At 46.8% G+C, this 19,225-nt stretch overlaps 1 protein-coding gene across 1 annotated transcript in view; it reads left to right on the forward strand.

The window, feature by feature from the left end:
• Positions 1-396: 396 nt before the first annotated feature.
• The window catches only part of SPON1 (spondin 1), a 273,019-nt gene continuing 254,190 nt past the window's right edge, over positions 397-19,225 (forward strand). Inside the window, exon 1 of the mRNA XM_065881683.1 lies at positions 397-753. Within this exon, the coding sequence (XP_065737755.1) occupies positions 516-753 (238 nt within the window). The 5' untranslated portion in view covers positions 397-515. The remainder of the gene's footprint in view (positions 754-19,225) is intronic.

Raw genomic sequence — 19,225 nt, forward strand, 5'->3', positions numbered from 1 at the left:
AGACACAGAGTAGGTGTGCAGCGAAAGTTCTCAGTCTTTCCCTCCTTGGAGCACCCTTCTCCACAGGGTCCAGGGGGTTGGGGCAGCAGCCTCCTTGGTGGTGGGACAGAGTCCGCAGTGTCCCCGTACCCTATGATTTCCTCGCCAGACCCTGGGAATCCAGCGTCGCAAAATAAACACGGCCCCGCCGCTAATCGCCAGCGCGGAAACAAAACAGCGCTGCGCTCGGGGATCTGGGCAAAATCAGCCCTCCCTCTTCCTCCTCCTCCTCCTCCTCCTCCTCCTCCGCCGCCCTCCCTTCCTCGCGCTGCTCGGCTTGCTCGGCTCGGCTCAGCTCAGCGCAGCGCAGCTCGGCAGCCGCCAAGCCGAGGCGGCAAGGTCTCCCGCTCGCCAGCGCCGGCTCCGAGCTCCGCTCCCCGCCCGGGCTCTGCCCGGTCGCGCTTCCGCGGGGACCACTTCGAGCAGGAGTCGCGTGGCGAGCCGGCGGCGAGGCACAAAGTTGGGGGCCCGCGAGGATGAGGCTATCCGTGGCGTCCCTGAGACTGAGCCGGAGTCCAGCGCTGCTGGCCCTGGCGCTGCCTCTGGCCGCGGCGCTGGCCTTCTCCGACGAGACCCTGGACAAAGTGCCCAAGTCGGAGGGCTACTGCAGCCGCATCCTGCGCGTCCAGGGCACGCGGCGCGAGGGCTACACCGAGTTCAGCCTCCGTGTGGAGGGCGACCCTGACTTCTACAAGCCGGGAACCAGCTACCGCGGTAAGTGGCCCTGCGTGGCGTTGAGGGCGCGGGACCCGGCCCCCGGAGGGCGCCGACCGCGCGGTGCGGGAGGAGGGCGCACAGTGCGGGCGCAGCCCGGTAAGGGCCCTTCTGTCCTGGATGCCCTCAGCCCTTTTAGACCCGAGCCAGTGTCCGGGGCCGTCGCGGGCCACAGCCAGGAGATGCAGCCCCCACGTCTGACGCGCGGTTCCCGGGCATGGGCTGTAGCGGAGCGACGCGCCACTCTGGCCTGGCTGGGAGGGAACCTGGCTTCTTCCCCCGCCGGCTCCAGGAGAGAAGTGGAGACTCGCCTTTCTCCAGATCTGTCTCTGGAGTGGAGCGGACCCTGGCTTCTCTTAGTCGGGTCCCAGGCAAGGTGGTGACTCCGGCTTTCCCTACTCCCATCCCTGAAAGAAAGGAAACCAGCTTCTCACTGACCGGTCCCCAGTGGGATGGTCACTCCAGCTTCCCCGGACAGATCCCTACAGGAGAAGGGACTTCGGCTTCTACCTTAGCTGGTCCCAGGGCACGAGGAGGAGGGGAGAGGAGCCAGCTGCTTTTCGGAAGGGTCCCTGAAAAGAACTCCAAATTATTCTCCGATGGTTCCAGGCGAGGGAGAAGACCCTGGATTTCTAGGACAGGCTCCCAGTGGACAGGGAGCTCTAGGTAGTTTTGGACAGGGAAAGGGAATCCGATGAAGACGGAAGGGAAGCCCGGATTCCCGAGGCCTGCTCCCTGGGGGCCGGGACCTTGGCTCCCGTAACCCCAAGTTTCAGTGCCCCAGGGATGCCGTTCCTACGCTCCTCAGCTGAGAGCCGGCTTTCGGGAGCGCAGAGAGGGGATGTCCAAGCAGGTGAGCGCCTCCCAAGCAGGACAGGCAGCTCGACCCGCACAGACCTGAAAATCACTTACGCCATCCCCAGGGCCCACCGCCCCTCTCTTCAGCCGGGTCATCTCCCCAGACATCTTTTCCCCGTGCTGCAGCTGCCCTTCTCCAGTCGCGAGCCAGGATGTCGGGCAGGGAAAGAAGCCTGCCTGGCCTCACCGGGGCCCCGCGGGCGGGGAGTGACAGGGCGCGTGTCCCTTCACCCTTGCCCCTTCAAAAGTCAATTCTAGGGTCAAGCAGGAAGAGAGGGGCTTTGGGGCACCGAGTGGGGTGCTCTTCCATCCCCACTTTCCCTGTTCCTAAGCATCTCGGGAAGAAGCAATGGGAACAATACTGGAGAAAGTTTGGGGCAGTGTCAGCGGGCGCCCGGGCCACACAGGCGACCAGAACCTTCTCAGAACGCTTCCTCCGTTTTCCCGCGTTCGTGTTCCCGACTTTCTCCACCTGGAGCTACCCAGAGCGGGCTTCCCGGCATAGCCTGCACGTGGATGCGCTCAGCAGCTGGCCGGCAGCCCCTGCAAGCCGGCACGGGTCGGCGGGATGCTGGGTACTCCGCGGAGACGGGCAGGGTGGGGGTGGGGTGGAGGGCACCCGGCCCAGCCCCGGGGAGCTGGCGGCGGGTTGGCTGGGCTGCCCTGAGAGCCGAACCTACGAGCGGACGCAGCCTCTCCTCCGAGCTGGGAAGCAGCCAGTCCTCTCCGTGGACTGAAGGGAAGTGGGCGTAACCCGCTGGCCTCTTCAGCCCTCCCCCAACCCGAGGGCCTGGGTTCCCTAGGAAAACTGTCCCAGCTCCACGTGGCAGGGAAAGAGGTGGCTCTGGAGTCAGGTGGACCAGGGTTTAGTAGCTGTGTGACCTTGTGCAAGTCCTTTAATTTATCTGAACCTGTTTCCCAGCTCTTGAAAACAGCTCTTTATCCAACCACCGTGGGCGGTTGCAGGGAGTGAATGAGTGCATAAAGATGAGCATGCCTGAGCTACAGCGAGCCCCGAATATGTGCTAGTTTGAGTTGGCTATGGGGCCCTAATGGTTTAATAATGGAGGGATGTGCCTGGTCAGATTGGTTTCTGGGGTATGTGTGTGTGTGTCCATGCGTTTAAAAAGTAGGTTTATTCAGCACTCCTTTCAGCCAGTCTACAAGTGAATGCCAGTTACCTCGGTCCTCATGAAATAATTGAATGAATGAATGAATGATTTCTCCATATCATGAGGCTTGCCTTAGACTATTCCTCGTTTAGGACCAGGAGGATTTCTTTTTTCCTTTTTTTAATTTTTTGGTTGCGCTGCATGGCAAGTGGGATCTTAATTCCCCGACCAGGGATTGAACCCGTGCCCCCTGCAGTGCAAGCGGGGAGTCACAGTCTTAACCACTGGACCGCCAGAGAAGTCCTGGGAGGATTTCTTTTTTGGGCAATTCAGGCTAGTCTGCTGTGCAGGCCATGAGTCCTTCTGGGTTTCTTTTCCCACTTGAATCCTCCCAGTTTGTCCAAGCACTGGCAGCAAGTGGCCCCAGCCCTGAGACAGAGATGCATCTGGGATTCACATTGACAGAGAGGTTCCATGACTGCCTAAGTATCCACTGCCAGCAGGTGGAAACTGGGGCTAGTAGGGAGGGGAACACTAGGCTTTCACCTTATAGGTTATTCCAGCCTAAAAAGTTAGCCTTTGGACTGTGACATCCGACTCAGGCTGTTGGTGGGCAATCATCTTATCTCCTTTCTGGTGACTAAGAGATCCTGAACGAAAGATCTTACAGGAACCATGCTAAGGTCCTCTGAGTAAATACTCTGCGATTAGCAAACCTGATTCTGCCACTCAAAGTTAGGAAGAAAAGGGCACTGGCCTAGTTTGTGACATTTTCTGTTGGCTTATACTTTCTTAGAATAGTTACATTAGAAGTAAATCTAATACATTCTGCTCTAGGTATTGACTTAGGGCTGTGGAAATTAACATTCCCCTGGTGTTCTGTTTGCTGTTTTATTTTTTCCTGAATTAGGGCCCCTCAATCGTTGGAATCAATGGCTTGTTTTCCTGCCGCAAACCTTTGTCCTCAGTATTCTAGTTCATCCCCAAAGAGCTTCTGCTCTCCATGCCCCCCACCCCAGCATATCCTTTAGGTATTCTAGACTGGAATAAAATGGTCACTATTAAGAAATATATTGAAACATGGGGTTTCTTCTCAACAGCCAGGATCCAGTTGAGACGATGATTCAGCCTTTTTCCAAGTTGTTAGTTACTATATTGACTGCCTTCTCTCTCCCACCACATCTCTCTACTCTCCCTCCCTCTTCCCCCCAATACCCCTCCCTCTGCAATAATTGTGCTTTAGAAAGCTCTGAAAGGCCTGCTCTGTTTCTGACCATGGCCTCCTTTGAAAAAGAGATTACAGTGATTAAAAATAACAAGTTGAGGATTCTCAAGGGACTTCCCTTATAAGAGGACAATTTGCAGGACCAGCCATTCCCAGATCCTAATTTCAAGCCAAATAGAAGAAAATCAGCTGAAATGTTCAAGAATTGATTGAAAATAAAAGAGGCTCTTTTGTCTGTCCAAAGGTCTGTTTATTAGGAAAATAAAGCCAGACCCTGGCTAATGAGAGTGGCTTTTCCTAGATGCTCTTTAAAGGGAAATTTCAAGGAACTTGATGGGGAAAGAATGTCCAGTTGAGATTACAAAAACTTGTCCAACTTCAAGCATAATTGAGGGATTTAGTCTAAACCGGGAGGTTTGGAGACCTCCAAAGCTGCTTTGCCTTCTTTTTCTTTGTCTCTCTTTGGGGCGCACACTGCCATAAGAATGTGTGTTCCAGAGTGTCCCATCTCCGCCTGGTAGAATGAACACAGGCTTTGATGTTGGCTGGGTCTGTTTCCACTTCAGCTCAGTCACACATTCACTGTGTGACCTCAGGCAGGCAGCTTTACCTCTCTGAGCTACAGTTTCTCCAACTGTAAAATGAGGCTGCTTCTCCCACCGCCCACAGCATAGCTATGAGAATTAGAAATACTCCATGTCAAAAGAAACTGTCATACAGTAGGATATATATATATATATTTTATATATATATATATACACACATACACACACATATGTATGTAATGTTATGAGATCATTATTTATTTTGGAAATAGAAGAATACTTGGCAGCTAGCACTGGATGAGATATTGTGTTAAGTACTTCCTACGCATCTCACTTATTCCTTCCAGTACTTTGGGGCAGTTTATTATTTTTATTTTATAGATGAGGACACTAAATCTCAGAGAGGTTTAGTAACTTGCCCATGGTCACACAGCTATAATCAGTGGAGTCAGGATACAAACTTAGGGATGTCTAACTCCTGAATCTCTGCTCTTAACCAGTCTTCTACACTGACTCAATAAAATAAATTAGGAGTAGACTGAATTCACCCAGCTACCCTCAGCCTTCTAGATGTTGTCTTTGTTGAAGGAAAACAGCAATAGAAAATCAAGATAATAACTGACAGGGCTTCCCTGGTGGCGCAGTGGTTAAGAATCCACCTGCCAATGCAGGGGACACAGGTTCCGTTCCTGGTCTGGGAAGATCCCACATGCCACGGAGCAACTAAGCCCATGCTCCACAATTACTGAGCCTGTGCTCTAGAGCCCGTGAGCCACAACTACTGAGCCCGTGAGCCACAACTACTGAGCCCACGTGCTTAGAGCCCATGCTCCGCAACAAGAGAAGCCACCGCAATGAGAAGCCCCTGCTTGCCGCAACTAGAGAAAAGCCCGCACGCAGCAATGAAGACCCAACGCAGCCAAAGATAAAATAAATAAATTTTTTTAAAAAAAATAATAATTGACATATCTTGGGACACAAAATATGAAGTGATGGGTCCTTATTTACATTTTCTTTTTATAGACTTCAGTGTTGCATTTCCCCATAAACCAGAAGATTAATTTAGAAACACGAAGAACCTTGCCAATCTTTAGCCAGTTCCTTTTGTTTGTGGGGAAACAGAAACAAATTGAAAATAAAAAACCCTAATTTGACTGTTGTTTTGTTTTTATATGCAGATATTATATGCCTGTAAAATTATGTTTGAAAAGTATACATGTAGAATCTGAAAAATTTAGGCTGGATAAGGTCTTTTAAATAAACTATTTATTATCTAGTGTTTTTTTTTTAATTAAGCACTGCTGATGATTAACTGTAATTAATTATAAGTGACCCCCCCCTCCTCTTTTCTTTTTTTATTAGGTAACTTTAATTTTTTAACTTGTGCTCCCTTTTCATAAGTATTTAGTTCAAATAGATAATAAAAATTAAAAGATGCATGCATATCTACATGCTTAATAGTTGTGGGGATTGTTGCTTTCAGTTTTATGAAACCAAAAAGAAAACAGAACATACAATAAAATGAAAGCATAAAAGTTGGAATTTTTCAAGGCTTTAAACTTGTGTACTTCCCATACACAGTTAAGTTGTTCCATTCCAGCTGGCTGACTCAACTGGAACAATGGGCTATAATTGCTGGTATGTTTGCAAACATGCCATTAGCTTGTTATACAGAATGTCAGATGTAGGTCGATACCAATTTCTGCAGGGAAAAAAAAAACACTTACCATCTTGTATTAGTCAGGATACAGGCTAAGCTCATGTTACAAAGAGACCCCAAAATACAGTGTTTTAAACAAGAGATAAATGGGAAATCCAAGATGATGGGTGGCTTGTTCCACAAGGTCAATCAGTACCCCAGGTTCCTTCCATCTTGTTGCTTTACCATCTACTAGCACTCTGCAGTCACAGAGTGACAAGTCACAGTACCTGAAATGTGGCTCATCCAAACTGAGTTGTGCTGTAAGCGTAAGATGCACACTGGTTCTTGAATAATTAGTATGAAAAAAGAATAAGCTTCTCATTAATAATATTTTATATTGATTACATGTTGAAGTTATAATTGTATATAGTAGGCTACATAAAATATACTGTTAAAATTAATTTTACTTGTTTTACATTTATTCCTACCGGCTACTTGTTAAGTAAAATGAATTCCCCCTGGCTTGAGCTTATTTCTATTGGACAGCACTGTTCTTGGGAGTTGTCCTCATCAGCATGGTGACAGCCAGCTCACTACCAACACATCTGAGTTCCAGTCAGCATGCAGAGGGGAAAGGAAGTAGAGGCAAGCAGCTTTCTTTTAGTGATGTGACCCAGAAATCACAAGTAGCACTTTCAAACACACTCCTTTGCTAAGAATTTGGTCCCATGGCCACACCTAGATGCAAGGGAGCCTGGGAAAGATAGCATTTAGCTGGGCATCCACATGCCCAGTGAAAACTTTGGGGAGGGATGTATTTTTCAAAAGGATGAAGGTGAAAATGGATTTGGAGGGGCAGTTAGCCGTCGTCTGTCACATGTTTTAATGCATAGTCATGTAAAAACAATGTTTCATGTTCTCTTTCTCAGTGATAGGTGGTCTAGGTGGGTCTTCTCAACAGCACGTGAACTGATATTCCTGCTAAATGAATCAGTAGGGGAAGGAGTGTTGATGTAGGTGTGTGTGCATGCACGCGCGTGTGGTGTGTTGATAGGGTTCATACTGAGAAGAAATAAGGGGCCAGTGTGTCAGAGTAGCCTGCTCTGTCTCACCCTTCCTCAAGGAAGCAGCAAGGAAGGGAAGGAATGAAGGAAGAAGTGGATAAAGCAAGAAAATGCAAGAGAGGGAGAGGAAAAAGGAAAAGAGGGGGAAGAAGGAGGAGGAAAGGAGGGGAAGGAGAAGAAAGAAATTAAGAGAAAAGAAAAAAACCTCACTGGGATATATATTTAGAATGAGAAAGAAATAATTTTACGGAGGAGTCCCATTCTTTTTTAGTTTTAAAGTCTTAACGAAGGCTATCATTCTCATTCTCTTAGTGAGTAGATAAATTCCCCCAAATAAGATCCCATTGATCATGCATTGTTTTATTAAGATTAGTTTAAAAATAAGTGGGCTTCCCTGGTGGCGCAGTGGTTGGGAGTCTGCCTGCCGATGCAGGGGACACGGGTTCGTGCCCCAGTCTGGGAGGATCCCACATGCTGCGGAGCGGCTGGGCCCGTGAGCCATGGCCGCTGAGCCTGCACGTCCGGAGCCTGTGCTCCGCAGTGGGAGAGGCCACAACAGTGAGAGGCCCACGTACCGCACAAAAAAATAAAAAATAAAAACCAGAATAAAAATAAGTGCTCTTAATCTGCTGTGGAATTTACTAAATTTGCTGAGATCAAAAATTTTAAAATTGAAGTATAGTTGATTTACAATGTTGCGTTACTTTCAGGTATACAGCACAGTGATTCAGCTAATACATGTTAACTGAATATATATATATATATTCTTTTTCAAGAGCGGAGTCCCACATTACTTGAGGATTAGAGTCAAGAGGCACTATGGAAAGCAAAAATCACACAAGTCAAAATTATTCCTTAAAAATCCTTTGCAATTTTACATAAACAATCACATGGATACTAGATTCAATCTAGCCTTATTTATGTGCCCCAGCAGATAGTTTTGTTAGTGGGGAATAGAAACAAACTGACATTTCTCAGTAAGTCCAGCACTTCTATTTTTCCCCCCAGCATTGGAAGAGACCAGTGTTTCCTCGGTTGAATACTAGATAAAACCATTGGTTTGTTGGTCCTTAAACACTGACATGACAAGTACGAAATACTCACTATCTGATGGACTAAGGGAACCCAGAGTCACAGCTCGTGACTGTCACACTCACACATGCATGCGTGTATTGAACACAGTGGCAAGTGGCCCATATGATCTCAAGTATTATTTCCTTTCTCTGTTTTTTCTCTGATGGTGCGCAGTTGTGTCTGGTTCCTGTCATATGCACCTCTCTGGAGCACCTACAGTGGCAGAGAGCTCACTACGTCACGTAAAGCTTTCTGTGTGGCTAGCCAGCTCATTTTTACTAGGTGTCTTGGCTGGGCTGGAGTTCAGGCTAGGATAGGAAAGGTAAGGATTTAGGTAACACCACAAGAAGACCTTTGTGAGCTCTACATAGACAAGGCTTCTAACTTTCACAGACTATTCAAAACTGCCGTGAAAAGTTGAGGGAAACTTTAAACAGGGGCCTGCTCACATCCACTGATTTGCTGAGGTCTAGGAGACCCACGGGAAATAACTTGAATCCTGTCTACAGTTGTGGTTCAGATGTTTGCAAACACAGCCTAGGTGAGAGGGGGAAGGACAGGGAAGGGCTGCGAGCACAAAATATTGTGTGTGGGGGATGGGAGTGTGGGGAGGTGGGCAGATTCAGACAGGCGGGAAGAACTGAATGGGGATTCTGGGTGCTACAGGAGGCTCTTCTGATGCTCTTCGTCTTCCCCCCTTCCTCCTTTTCTTCTTCTCCTTCTTCATTTTCTTTTCCTCCTTTTCTTTCTTCTCCTTCTCACAGCAGCAACCCTGACCTTTGAATTTTCCAAACACGCCAAACTCATTCCCACCCCAGGGCCTTTGTATATGCTTTTCTCCATGCCTCGAATGCTCTCCCCCAGATCTTTGGCTCACTCTTTGTCTTTTGAGTCTCAGCTCAGATGTTATTTCTTTAAACATCTTTAAAGATGTTATTTCTTTAAATCTGACCACCAATTTATGTTTCTCATTACTTTGGCCTGGTTTTATTTTCTTCATACCCCTGAACCACTCTCTGAAATGATCTTTATCATCTGCCTCCTCGAGCTAGAAATACAAGCTTTCTGAGAGCAAGGACTTCGCCTTTGTTATTTGCCGTTTTATCGCCAGCACCCAAAAGAGTGTGTGGCCATCACAGGCACTGAATCATTATTTATCGAAAAGTGAATGTATCATTTAAACCCCAAGAACCCCTCTGAAAGAGAGAAGTGAGATCTCCCTCTAAGGGGGCTGGATGGAAGGAAGGGAAAGCATTTCTCCCTCTGCAAGAGGGAGGTTAGGCCAAGGAATGGGGACAGATAGCAAGGATCTCCGTGTGGTGGCAGCAGAGAGAAAGGATGCTCACTCAGTGCCCTGGGGGCATTGGGTGGAGGCTGAGGGCAGGTAGACGGTCCGGGTCCAGGGTGAAGGCTGTTGGAAGCGAAGAGATCGGCAGTCATATGCATGGTGGGAAGCGGGATCGTTGATGGTTCAGAGGTGAAGAGCACAAGGACAGCAGGCAAGAGAGCAAAGGGAAGGAGCTGCCAGCCTCAGACACTGACTCTGATTACATGGAGAATAGGGCAGAGGGGATTGTTGATCCATCAAGCGTAGACACCAGTTATTAAAGTGACTTTCCCTGGAAGCAGCTCTTTGTGGAGTCATTTGTGTGATTTCCAAACCTAGTTATGTGTAAGAATCACTTGGAAAGTTTAAAAAAAATATATATATATCTTCACTGGCTCCACCCCAACAAAGGGCTGGATTCCAGGAATCTATATTCTTTCTTTCTTTTTCTTTTTTTTTAAAAGCAAGATGGTGAGACACAAAGAGAAGGTGGCCAAAAGGTGGCCCCTTCTCTGTGAATGTGCTTCCCCACCCCCATCTCTCCCAGCCTCACCCCCAGCCTCCTAGTCCCACATACTTGGTCACATCACTGCCCTATCCTGTTTCTGTCAACACAGTGGCCAATGGCATGTCCTCAGAGCCAACACAGTGGTGACATTCCCCTGCCTTGGCCGAGGAGTGGTGGGGAGGGAAGAGCTGTGAGCTTCCTCTAGGTGACAACCCTCGCAGATCAGCAGAGCCTGAGCTAAGGCGACCTTGTTGTGCATCTCTGCTGCCAAAGACTGCCTCCTGTGTAACTTCCACTCATCACTCCGGGTTCTGTCCTCTGGAGTCCAGCAGATTAGGTTTCCCCTTGGCCATATGTCAGCCCTTGAGATGTTTGTGAAGAAACAGGTACTATGACTTCTCTTCTGATTAAACTGCCCTGCTTTCTTCAACCATTCTTTGTAGGACACTCTTCCTTATTCCCTTGCACCTTGGACTCCAGATGTGCTCTGATCAGGGTGGAACATGGCAGGATAATTATCTCCCTTGTTCTGGACACCGTGTTTGTGTTAAGCTTGCCAGGTCTTGTGCTCGCTGTTTTGGCAGCTGTGTTGTACTCTGGAATCACACTGAGCTTGCAGCCAGCAAAAAATTCCTGTGATTTGGTGGGAAGGCTTGCTGCCCTCCTTTCCCTGTACTAGTGAAACTGGTCCTAGGACATAAGCTCTGACATGATTCCCCATTAGACTTAATCCAGCATATTTGGGTCCATCACGGTAGCTGTCAACCATTCATGAATCTGGATTCTGTCACTGAATGACCTATCCATATAGTCTAATTTTGGATTATCCACAGTTTTGACAAGCAAGCCTTAGAAGGCTTTAGCTAAGAAGTTGGTAAGAGTGATGAGCAGGTCAGGGCTTAGGACAGAGCATTCTGACATCCGTTAAAATCTTGCTCCAAAGCTGACATCTAATTAAAATAGTACTGGGGGCTTCCCTGGTGGTGCGGTGGTTGAGAGTCCGCCTGCCGATGCAGGGGACGCGGGTTCGTGCCCCGGTCTGGGAAGATCCCACATGCCGCGGAGCGGCTGGGCCCGTGAGCCATGGCCGCTGAGCCTGCACGTCCGGAGCCTGTGCTCCTCAGCGGGAGAGGCCACAACAGTGAGAGGCCCGCGTACCGCAAAAAAAAAAAAAATAGTACTGAAGTCAACTGATTTTCTGTTAACTCAGTGGCACTTAAATACTAACGGCCACCCTGCTGGTCAGCCACCTCAGTTTAGTCACAAGTACTGTTTCTTTAGCCTGATAATGAATCTTACAGTCTAGGCAGAATTATTTTCTTTGTTCCAAAATTAGTCAGGAGTCTTTCCACTGCAAGTGACAGGAACAAAGTCTAACTAAAGCAAAAAATAGAATTATTGAGTCCTATATTTGGAAAGTCCACGGGTGGATCTGGCCAGCTTCAGGTATAAATGGATCTAGGGACTTGAACAAAGTTCTCTCTCCCCCCTCCCCCTCCCTCCCCCTCCCCCTCCCCCCTCCTCCCCTCCCCCCTCCCTCCCCCCTCCCTCCCCCTCCCTCCCCCCCCCTTTTCTTTCTTCCTTTCCCTTTCTCCTTTCCTCTCCATCTTTTCCATTCACTCCTTTTACCTTCTGTCTCTCCTTCCATCCTTTACCTCTTGGCTGTGTTTTTATGTGGTGGCATAATTTTTCTTACTGCAGATAAACTTTCTCCCAGTGCCAGGGAAGATAGCTGTCAACAACCTTCAGTGAAAAGACTTTCAGTTCTGTAACTGAAACAAAAGCCTTTCCCCCTTTACTTCCAAGCTGAAAAATCCCAGGGAAGGATTCTGATTGGCCCAGCTTGGGTGACATACCCAGGGGAATGGAGTACATTACGATATGGAGATAGACTGCATCTGGGTCACAGTCACTTCTATGACTTGCTATTTCAGGAGGGAGAAGGGGGACTGTGATTGGCAGCCCCGAAGATCACATGGTCAGTGTAAGGGGAGGTGTGGGGGTCCTAGACAGCATGTGTTCCTTAGAACTTCCTACCCTCCCCCAGATACATTCTCTTGGCTGACATATCTCCAATTCCTCAGGAGTATTCTTCCCATCCATTCCTCTTCCCAGCCACATATTGGTTAGCTCAGGACCCATTCACCTGGTTCCCAGCTAGTCCATGATGAGAGAGCACATGGGGGAAAGAATGAACTTCTATTGAATGGTTGCAATGTGCTTCATATACCTTATCTCATTTAGTCCTTATGACAAATGCATGAAATGATAACGATGATCCCTACTTTAGAGCGGAGACTCATTGATCTTTAAATATATTTTATTAATTTATCCAAATTTATATATACTTACTATTACAAATATTAATTCATTACTTGTTAGGATAACAATAGAAGTACTGTTACTGCCATCTTACAGGAGATTGTCAACTGAGGTAATGAGAAGTTAAATAATTAGTCCGAGGTAACACGTAGTAAATAGAGAGGAATTTGAACGCAGGTCTGTTAGCTACATCCATTGTGCATCTATAGGTACAGCCCTTACAACTTTAAATATGCATGATCTTTAATCTGGAATGAGAGGTATTTCATCTCTTCTGGGGAATGCTGGGAGCATTCACTGAGGAAGTTCATCCAAGCAAACAGCATAATCCACCCTCACCACATGCACTTGCTCGCCCTTGGACTTTTAGCCCTGCCTTCCTATCTGCCAGCCTGTCACCAGCATCTTCTCCTGCCTGCTCCTGGCTGGGTGGGCTGAATTGCCAATTTCTAAGTAAGGTATGCAAGTGCGTTGCAGCTGCCCAGAGCTCCACAAGTTAAGCAGAGTTGGGAGGGGACCACCATGGCTTATGTAATGCTCCAGCAGTCCTTATAACTAATCCCATGTTACAAGTTAAGGCAGAAGCTCAAGTTCATTGTGGTTGATGCGTGGGGTGGGAAGACTGGGCATCTCAGTAACATATAGCAGGTGGATGGCAGGGGCTGGCCTTGTAATGGAACTGGGATCTGGTTCAGGACCTTCTCCTTGAGGCTGGGGCTGGAGGGGTCCGAAACCCAGAGGTAGAGCGGGGAGGGTGATGGCCCTAGAAAAGATCCAGTGATGGCAGTGGGCATAGCAGAGGCACTGGAGTTTATGTTAGATGGTTGACAAACCAGCATTTGAAGGGCTCAGAAAGTTATTTGGGAAATAGGTGGGACTCATGTGTTCCTGTAATAAGGAGGGGAGAACTCCACATTTGGTGGAGATTTGAGGTCAGGCTTCTGTGTGAAACATCAGTCCTCATACAGACAGGCCAGAGAGGCCCTTGCCACTGAGCTGGTTTTTAGGAAAAGGCTGTAATCCAGTATTCACACAGCTTCTAGCCTGATCTTCCTAAAACACAAATCTGAATACGACACTCCCCAACTCAAACCCTTCAGTGCCTCCTCATCACCTTCAGGGTGGTATCTGCACTTCTTAGCCAAAAGTCTTCAAAGCCCTGCTATCTCGCCCCTTCTCACCTTCCTCCCCTAGCCTCTTATAACACTTCCCTCCCAGCTTGCAACTAATGAAATACAGAATTACTTCTGGTTTCCAAGGCCAAGACTGGCCCACCATGCCTTTCCCTCTGCCTGAGATGGTATTGCTCCTCTTGTCCACTGGACAATCTCCTATACCTCATTCAATTTGTAGCTCAAATGCCACCTCCTCTTTGAAGTCTCCTTTAACTCCCCCAGTAGACTCAGATGTTCTCTCCTCTGGGATCCCAGAGCACTTCATTCATACCTCCATAACACCCGTTGTATGTTATAAAAATATCTGCCGATGTGTCCTTTTCTCCCAGCTGTTAGGCTGTGTGCTCCCAGAAGGCAGAGGCTGGGTCTTTTCTCTCTGTGTCTCCAGAGGCGTAGTTCAAGACAGACTTGGTCTCTGCTCTCACAGAGCTTACAAGTGATTAGGGGAGACCAGCATTTAACAAGTAATTCACAAATAAATATTTAATTAAGACTGGTGAGAGGTATTCAAGAAGAAGAAAGGCGTGTTGAAAAGCTATATCATGTGGGGGTGGGAGGGGCTGAGACACCCTCACAGGGCTCACTGTCTGTGGTATGAGCCACTGCAGGGATACTCAGTTCATTATAAGAACTTACCCAAATCTCCCCATAACCTGGCCCTGTGACCATCATCCCCAAAGACAGTGATCTCTGCTGCAGTCCCATCAGTGGTCCTACATTGGCACCTACTAGAGTTTTTCTCTGGAGGTTCAAACATTGTCCCCAAGGGCCAGCTTTTTGAAACTCACTGTCTGTTAATGAGCTAGCTAAGCATCATGATCTTTATCATCATCACCATCGTCATCATTTTGATCACCGTCTTCATCCTCAACATCACCAGCACCACCATCATCATCCTTTACAATTCTGGATCCTTTATATGTGCCAGGCACTGTGGTAAATGCAGTCATCTCTGCATTCCTATAGAAAGGTAATATCGTGAACCTCATTTTTTAAAAAACGAGGAAACGGGGAGGTCAGATACTCACCAGAGGTCACACAGTTAATAAGTGGTGGCTCTAGGATTCTAATCTGAAATCTTTGCTTTTAACCTGTTCCCCGTCTGTGCTCACAGGATGGCTCCAAACGGGCCTTTTTAAAATTTTATTTTAATCCTTCATAAGCTTTTTTCTTGAATTTCCTGGGTCTCTTAATGGCCTCTTTTGGGAGGCACTTGGGAGGAGTCACTAGAGAGAAGATTCTATTATTTATTGCCAAGTAGCCATCTTCAGTCATTACTGGGACTCAGAACACGCTGCACATTTGTTCCTTTCAGGAGAGATTCATATAATGGGCTTCTCTAGAGAGATAGGGTCTCCTCTCTTCCTTCAAATTATACGGTGTAACACAGTCATCACCACTGATAATTATGGCTTGAAACACCACACAAGTTCAGCCCCCAGAGCCTCCGTCTTCTGCGTTGTATTGAATAAGGTAGAGTAGAACTTTAGTTTTCTAGAATTTACAGGAACGCATCATTCCAGGAAGCCGAGGTTATGGGTAGCCCTTTAAGTGCTCTGCACAGATATACAAAAAGATGCCTACTTACCATTCGGAAACACTGTTTAATAATATTCTTATCCAAACAAAGCTTACGTACAGAAAAGCTCACAAATCATGCATCTTGGTGAATTATCACTTGTTGAATACACTCATGCAACTGGCACCCAGATCAAGAAACAGAACATGACCTGAACTCCAGAAGCACCCCTGTTCCCTCCCAAATCAGCACTGCCTTCCCTTTCCCGCACTTGTAAGCACTGACCTGACCTCTAGGATCATAGATTACTTTGCCTGGTTTTGAACTTTATATAAATGTCCTCATACTTTTTGTATTCTTTTGTGTCTGTCTTCTTTCACTCGAGATTATGTTTGTGAGATTTACCCGTGTTGTTGTAGGTAGAAGTAATTTGTTCATTTTCATTACTCTAAGGCATTCAATTCTATGACTGGCCACAACTTATATATCCATGGCTGCTGATGGACATTTGAGTGTTTCCAGTTGGAAACGAATAATGTTACTATGAACATCTGATAGGTGTCATTTGATGCACTTATGTCTGCATTTCTGTTGATTTAAGGGTGGCAGCACTGAGTCATAGGGTATGTATTAGCTCAGCTTCAGTAAATGCTGCTGAAGAGTTTTCCAGGGAAAATTGCTCATATTCAGTTCATCAGTAGTGTGTGAGAGTTCCAGTTAACATTTGATAATGTGAATCCTTTTAAGGTTAGTCAATCTAGTGGAAATGCAGTAGTATTTTATTGTGGATTTAATTCTTATTTCCCTGTTGACAAATGAGGTTCAGTGCCTTTTCGTATCTTTATTGGCCATTTGGGTACCTTCTTCTGTGAAGTATTAGTTCATGTGATTTCCCTATTTTTTTTCTTTGGGTTCTCTATCGTTTCCTTATTGGTCTTAGAGAGTTCTTTATATATTTTGGATAAAAGTCAATTTATATATTTTGGATAAAAGTCCATTTCTGGTTAAATGGATTGCAAATACCTCCTTCCACACCATGGCTTACTTTTTCTTAGCAGTGTCTTTTGATAAGCAAAATTTTGATACCATTCCATTTACACATCTTCTTTATCATCAGTATTTTTTTTTTATGTCCTGTTTAAAAACTCTTTCCTACTTCAAGGTCATTCATATTTTATCTTATGCTACTTTCTAAAACCTTATTGTTTTACTTTTCACATTTAGCTCTACAATCCATGTGAAATTTATTTTCTGAAAGATGTGAGGCAGGGCTTCTCTGGTGGTGCAGTGGTTGAGAGTCCGCCTGCCAATGCAGGGGACGTGGGTTCGTGCCCCGGTCCGGGAAGATCCCACATGCACGGGCTAGGCCCGTGAGCCATGGCCGCTGAGCCTGTGCGTCTGGAGCCTGTGCTCCGCAGCAGGAGAGGCTGCAGCAGTGAAAGGACCGCGTACCAGGGGGGGAAAAAAAAAAAAAAAAAGAAAAGATGTGAGGCAAAGACCAAGATTCACCTTTTTTACACGGTTTCCTAGTTGTCATTGAAAATATCTTCTTTCCCCCACTGCTCTGCCGTATATCCTTAACGATAAATCAAGTTCACATATATTTGTGGAACTTTATCTGGACCTCAAACTATTCAGGCCTATTTTTATTTCCTTGTTATGGTACACTGGCTTAATTTCTAGAGCTGCATAGGTCTCGATATCTGGGAATAGAAGCCATCCAACCTTGCCCTTCTTTTTCCAGATTGCCTTAGGTATTCTTGGCCCTTTGCATTTTCACATCAATTTTAGAAACGGCTTGTCAATATCACAGAAATCATGCTGCGAATTTAATGTAAGTTGCACTAAATCTCTAAATCAATTTGAGAAGAATTGACATCTTTACAACCCTGAGTCTAGCAGTCCATTAACACGATTCAGTGAATGTAATTACATATCAACTCTGTGCTAATCACTGCTGAGCTAAGATGTGGTTCTTGCCTTTGAAGGACTCACAAATAGGTAAACAAATACTTACACACAAAATATGATTTAATGTGATCATCTCATCACTGATAATAATAAGAGCTAATATTTAATAAGTGCCTATTATCTGCCAACCATGATTTTAAGAACTTCAGTGCATTAGTTATGTTTTACACTGATACTTTGAGGTAAATGCTGTTATTAGGCCCATTATATAGGTATTTTTAATCTTAACAAAGTCCAGGGAAAAAGAGCACCCAGGTCTTGATGGGAAAGTCAGAGGAAACAGGAAACATCACAGAAAAGGTGAAAATTTAGCTGATTTCTAAAGAAGTTTGCTAAGAATGGAGGAGGTAGAACATTCCAAGCGTATGAATAGCATATGGAAAGAAAAAATACTGTAGGGTGAAATGATATATGGCTTTCCAGGAAGCTGCCAGTGAGCGAGTCCCAGGACTGAAATGCAGTGTGGCAGGGAATGGAAACGTGGCTGACAGAGCTCTCCAGAAAGGCAGAGTCTGCGGGCCTGTCAGTCTTTGGGGTTTGAGCTGTAGCCTGAGGGCAGTGACTGTGTAGCAGAAGTTGACTGCTGGGCTCCCCAGAAGCAGGTATTATTCATTCCCTAGGGCTCCCACGTATAGAACCACAAACCGGTGGCTTAAAACAACAGAAATGTATTTGCTCACGGTTCTAGAGGCTAAAAATCTGAAATCAAAATGTCATCAGAGGGCTTCCCTGGTGGCGCAGTGGTTGAGAGTCCGCCTGCCGATGCAGCGGACACGGGTTCGTGCCCTGGTCCGGGAAGATCCCACATGCCGCGGAGCGGCTGGGCCCGTGAGCCATGGCCGCTGAGCCTGCGCGTCCGGAGCCTGTGCTCCGCAACGGGAGAGGCCACAACAGTGAGAGGCCCGCGTACCGCAAAATAAAAAATAAAAAATGTCATCAGAGTTGGTTCCTTCTGGAGGCTCCCAGGGAGTTTCTTCCATGCGTCTCCCAGCCTCTGGTGACAATCCTTGCTGTTCATTGGCCTGCAGATGCCTCACTCCAATCTCTGCCTCTGTCATCACCTGGCATTCTTCCCTGTGTGTCTCCATGTCTCTTCTTCTAAGGACACTGACCATCTTGGACTTAGGATTACCTTAACCCAGTATGATCTCATCTTAACTAATTACATCTGCAAAGACCCTATTTCCAAATAAGATCACATTTCCAGGAACCTGGGATTAGGATTTTAACACATATTTTGGGAGGACACAATTTAACCCCATAACAAACCCTCAGATGAGGATTTGGGTGCCCTTGACTTATTAAGGAAGTGCTCCCAGGGGAGGCCAATAAGGGAGTGGGGAACTGGGACGGGGAGGAAGAAGCCTTGCCAGCCCATGATCCCAGTGAGCTCTGATTCTGCAGGGCCATTTCGAGGTGTCAGGTACCCCTCAGAATGGTCATCACCTGATGCAAGGTAGCTGGGCCTTTCACAGTAGGCAGAGCAGACGCCAGTGATCAGGGACGAGCTGCAGGTGCTGGCCTCTGGAAGCAAAGGCACATCAGCACCAGGGTCACATTACAATGGTACAGAGGAATTTGAGGTGATCTGGGCAGAGCACCTTTACTGTCTGCTTCTTGTTCTCTGCTCCCCTTCCTCCAGAATTGTGTAGAATAGCCTTGAAAGCTCTCCCACCCCACCCTAGATAACCTCCCACTGCTGTGGGGCTGTCTGTCTATCCCTCAGAGATCTCAGTTCTTTCTCCTGACATCATAAGCATCATTTTCTGCCTGCCACTGCTGTGCAACCACATTTCTTACTCTTCTTTACTTCTTTGTGCTTTTTACTCATCCTTTCTTCCTTCCTATCTGACCTTTTATAGACATCAGTAGCCACCAGTCAGAGTGCACCTTCACTTTTGTGGGATGAACTGGCTAACCACAGCATGAGACGTGCAGTCTTTGTCTCCAAGTGCTTCTCTAAGATGTCATTGTGTTGGTGGCTCACGGACCATTGCTGAATTTTCCTAGATGGTGGTTTTAAGTTTTGGACTTTTGGAATGTTTCATTTTCAGGACTGAAACTAGAAGACTAAATGCCCCTCCTTAACAGGGGGTTGCTTATCAGAATCACATAAATACTATAGGTTCA

The sequence above is a fragment of the Phocoena phocoena genome, chromosome 8, assembly GCF_963924675.1.
Source record: "Phocoena phocoena chromosome 8, mPhoPho1.1, whole genome shotgun sequence".
In the NCBI taxonomy this organism is placed as follows: Eukaryota; Metazoa; Chordata; class Mammalia; order Artiodactyla; family Phocoenidae; genus Phocoena; species Phocoena phocoena.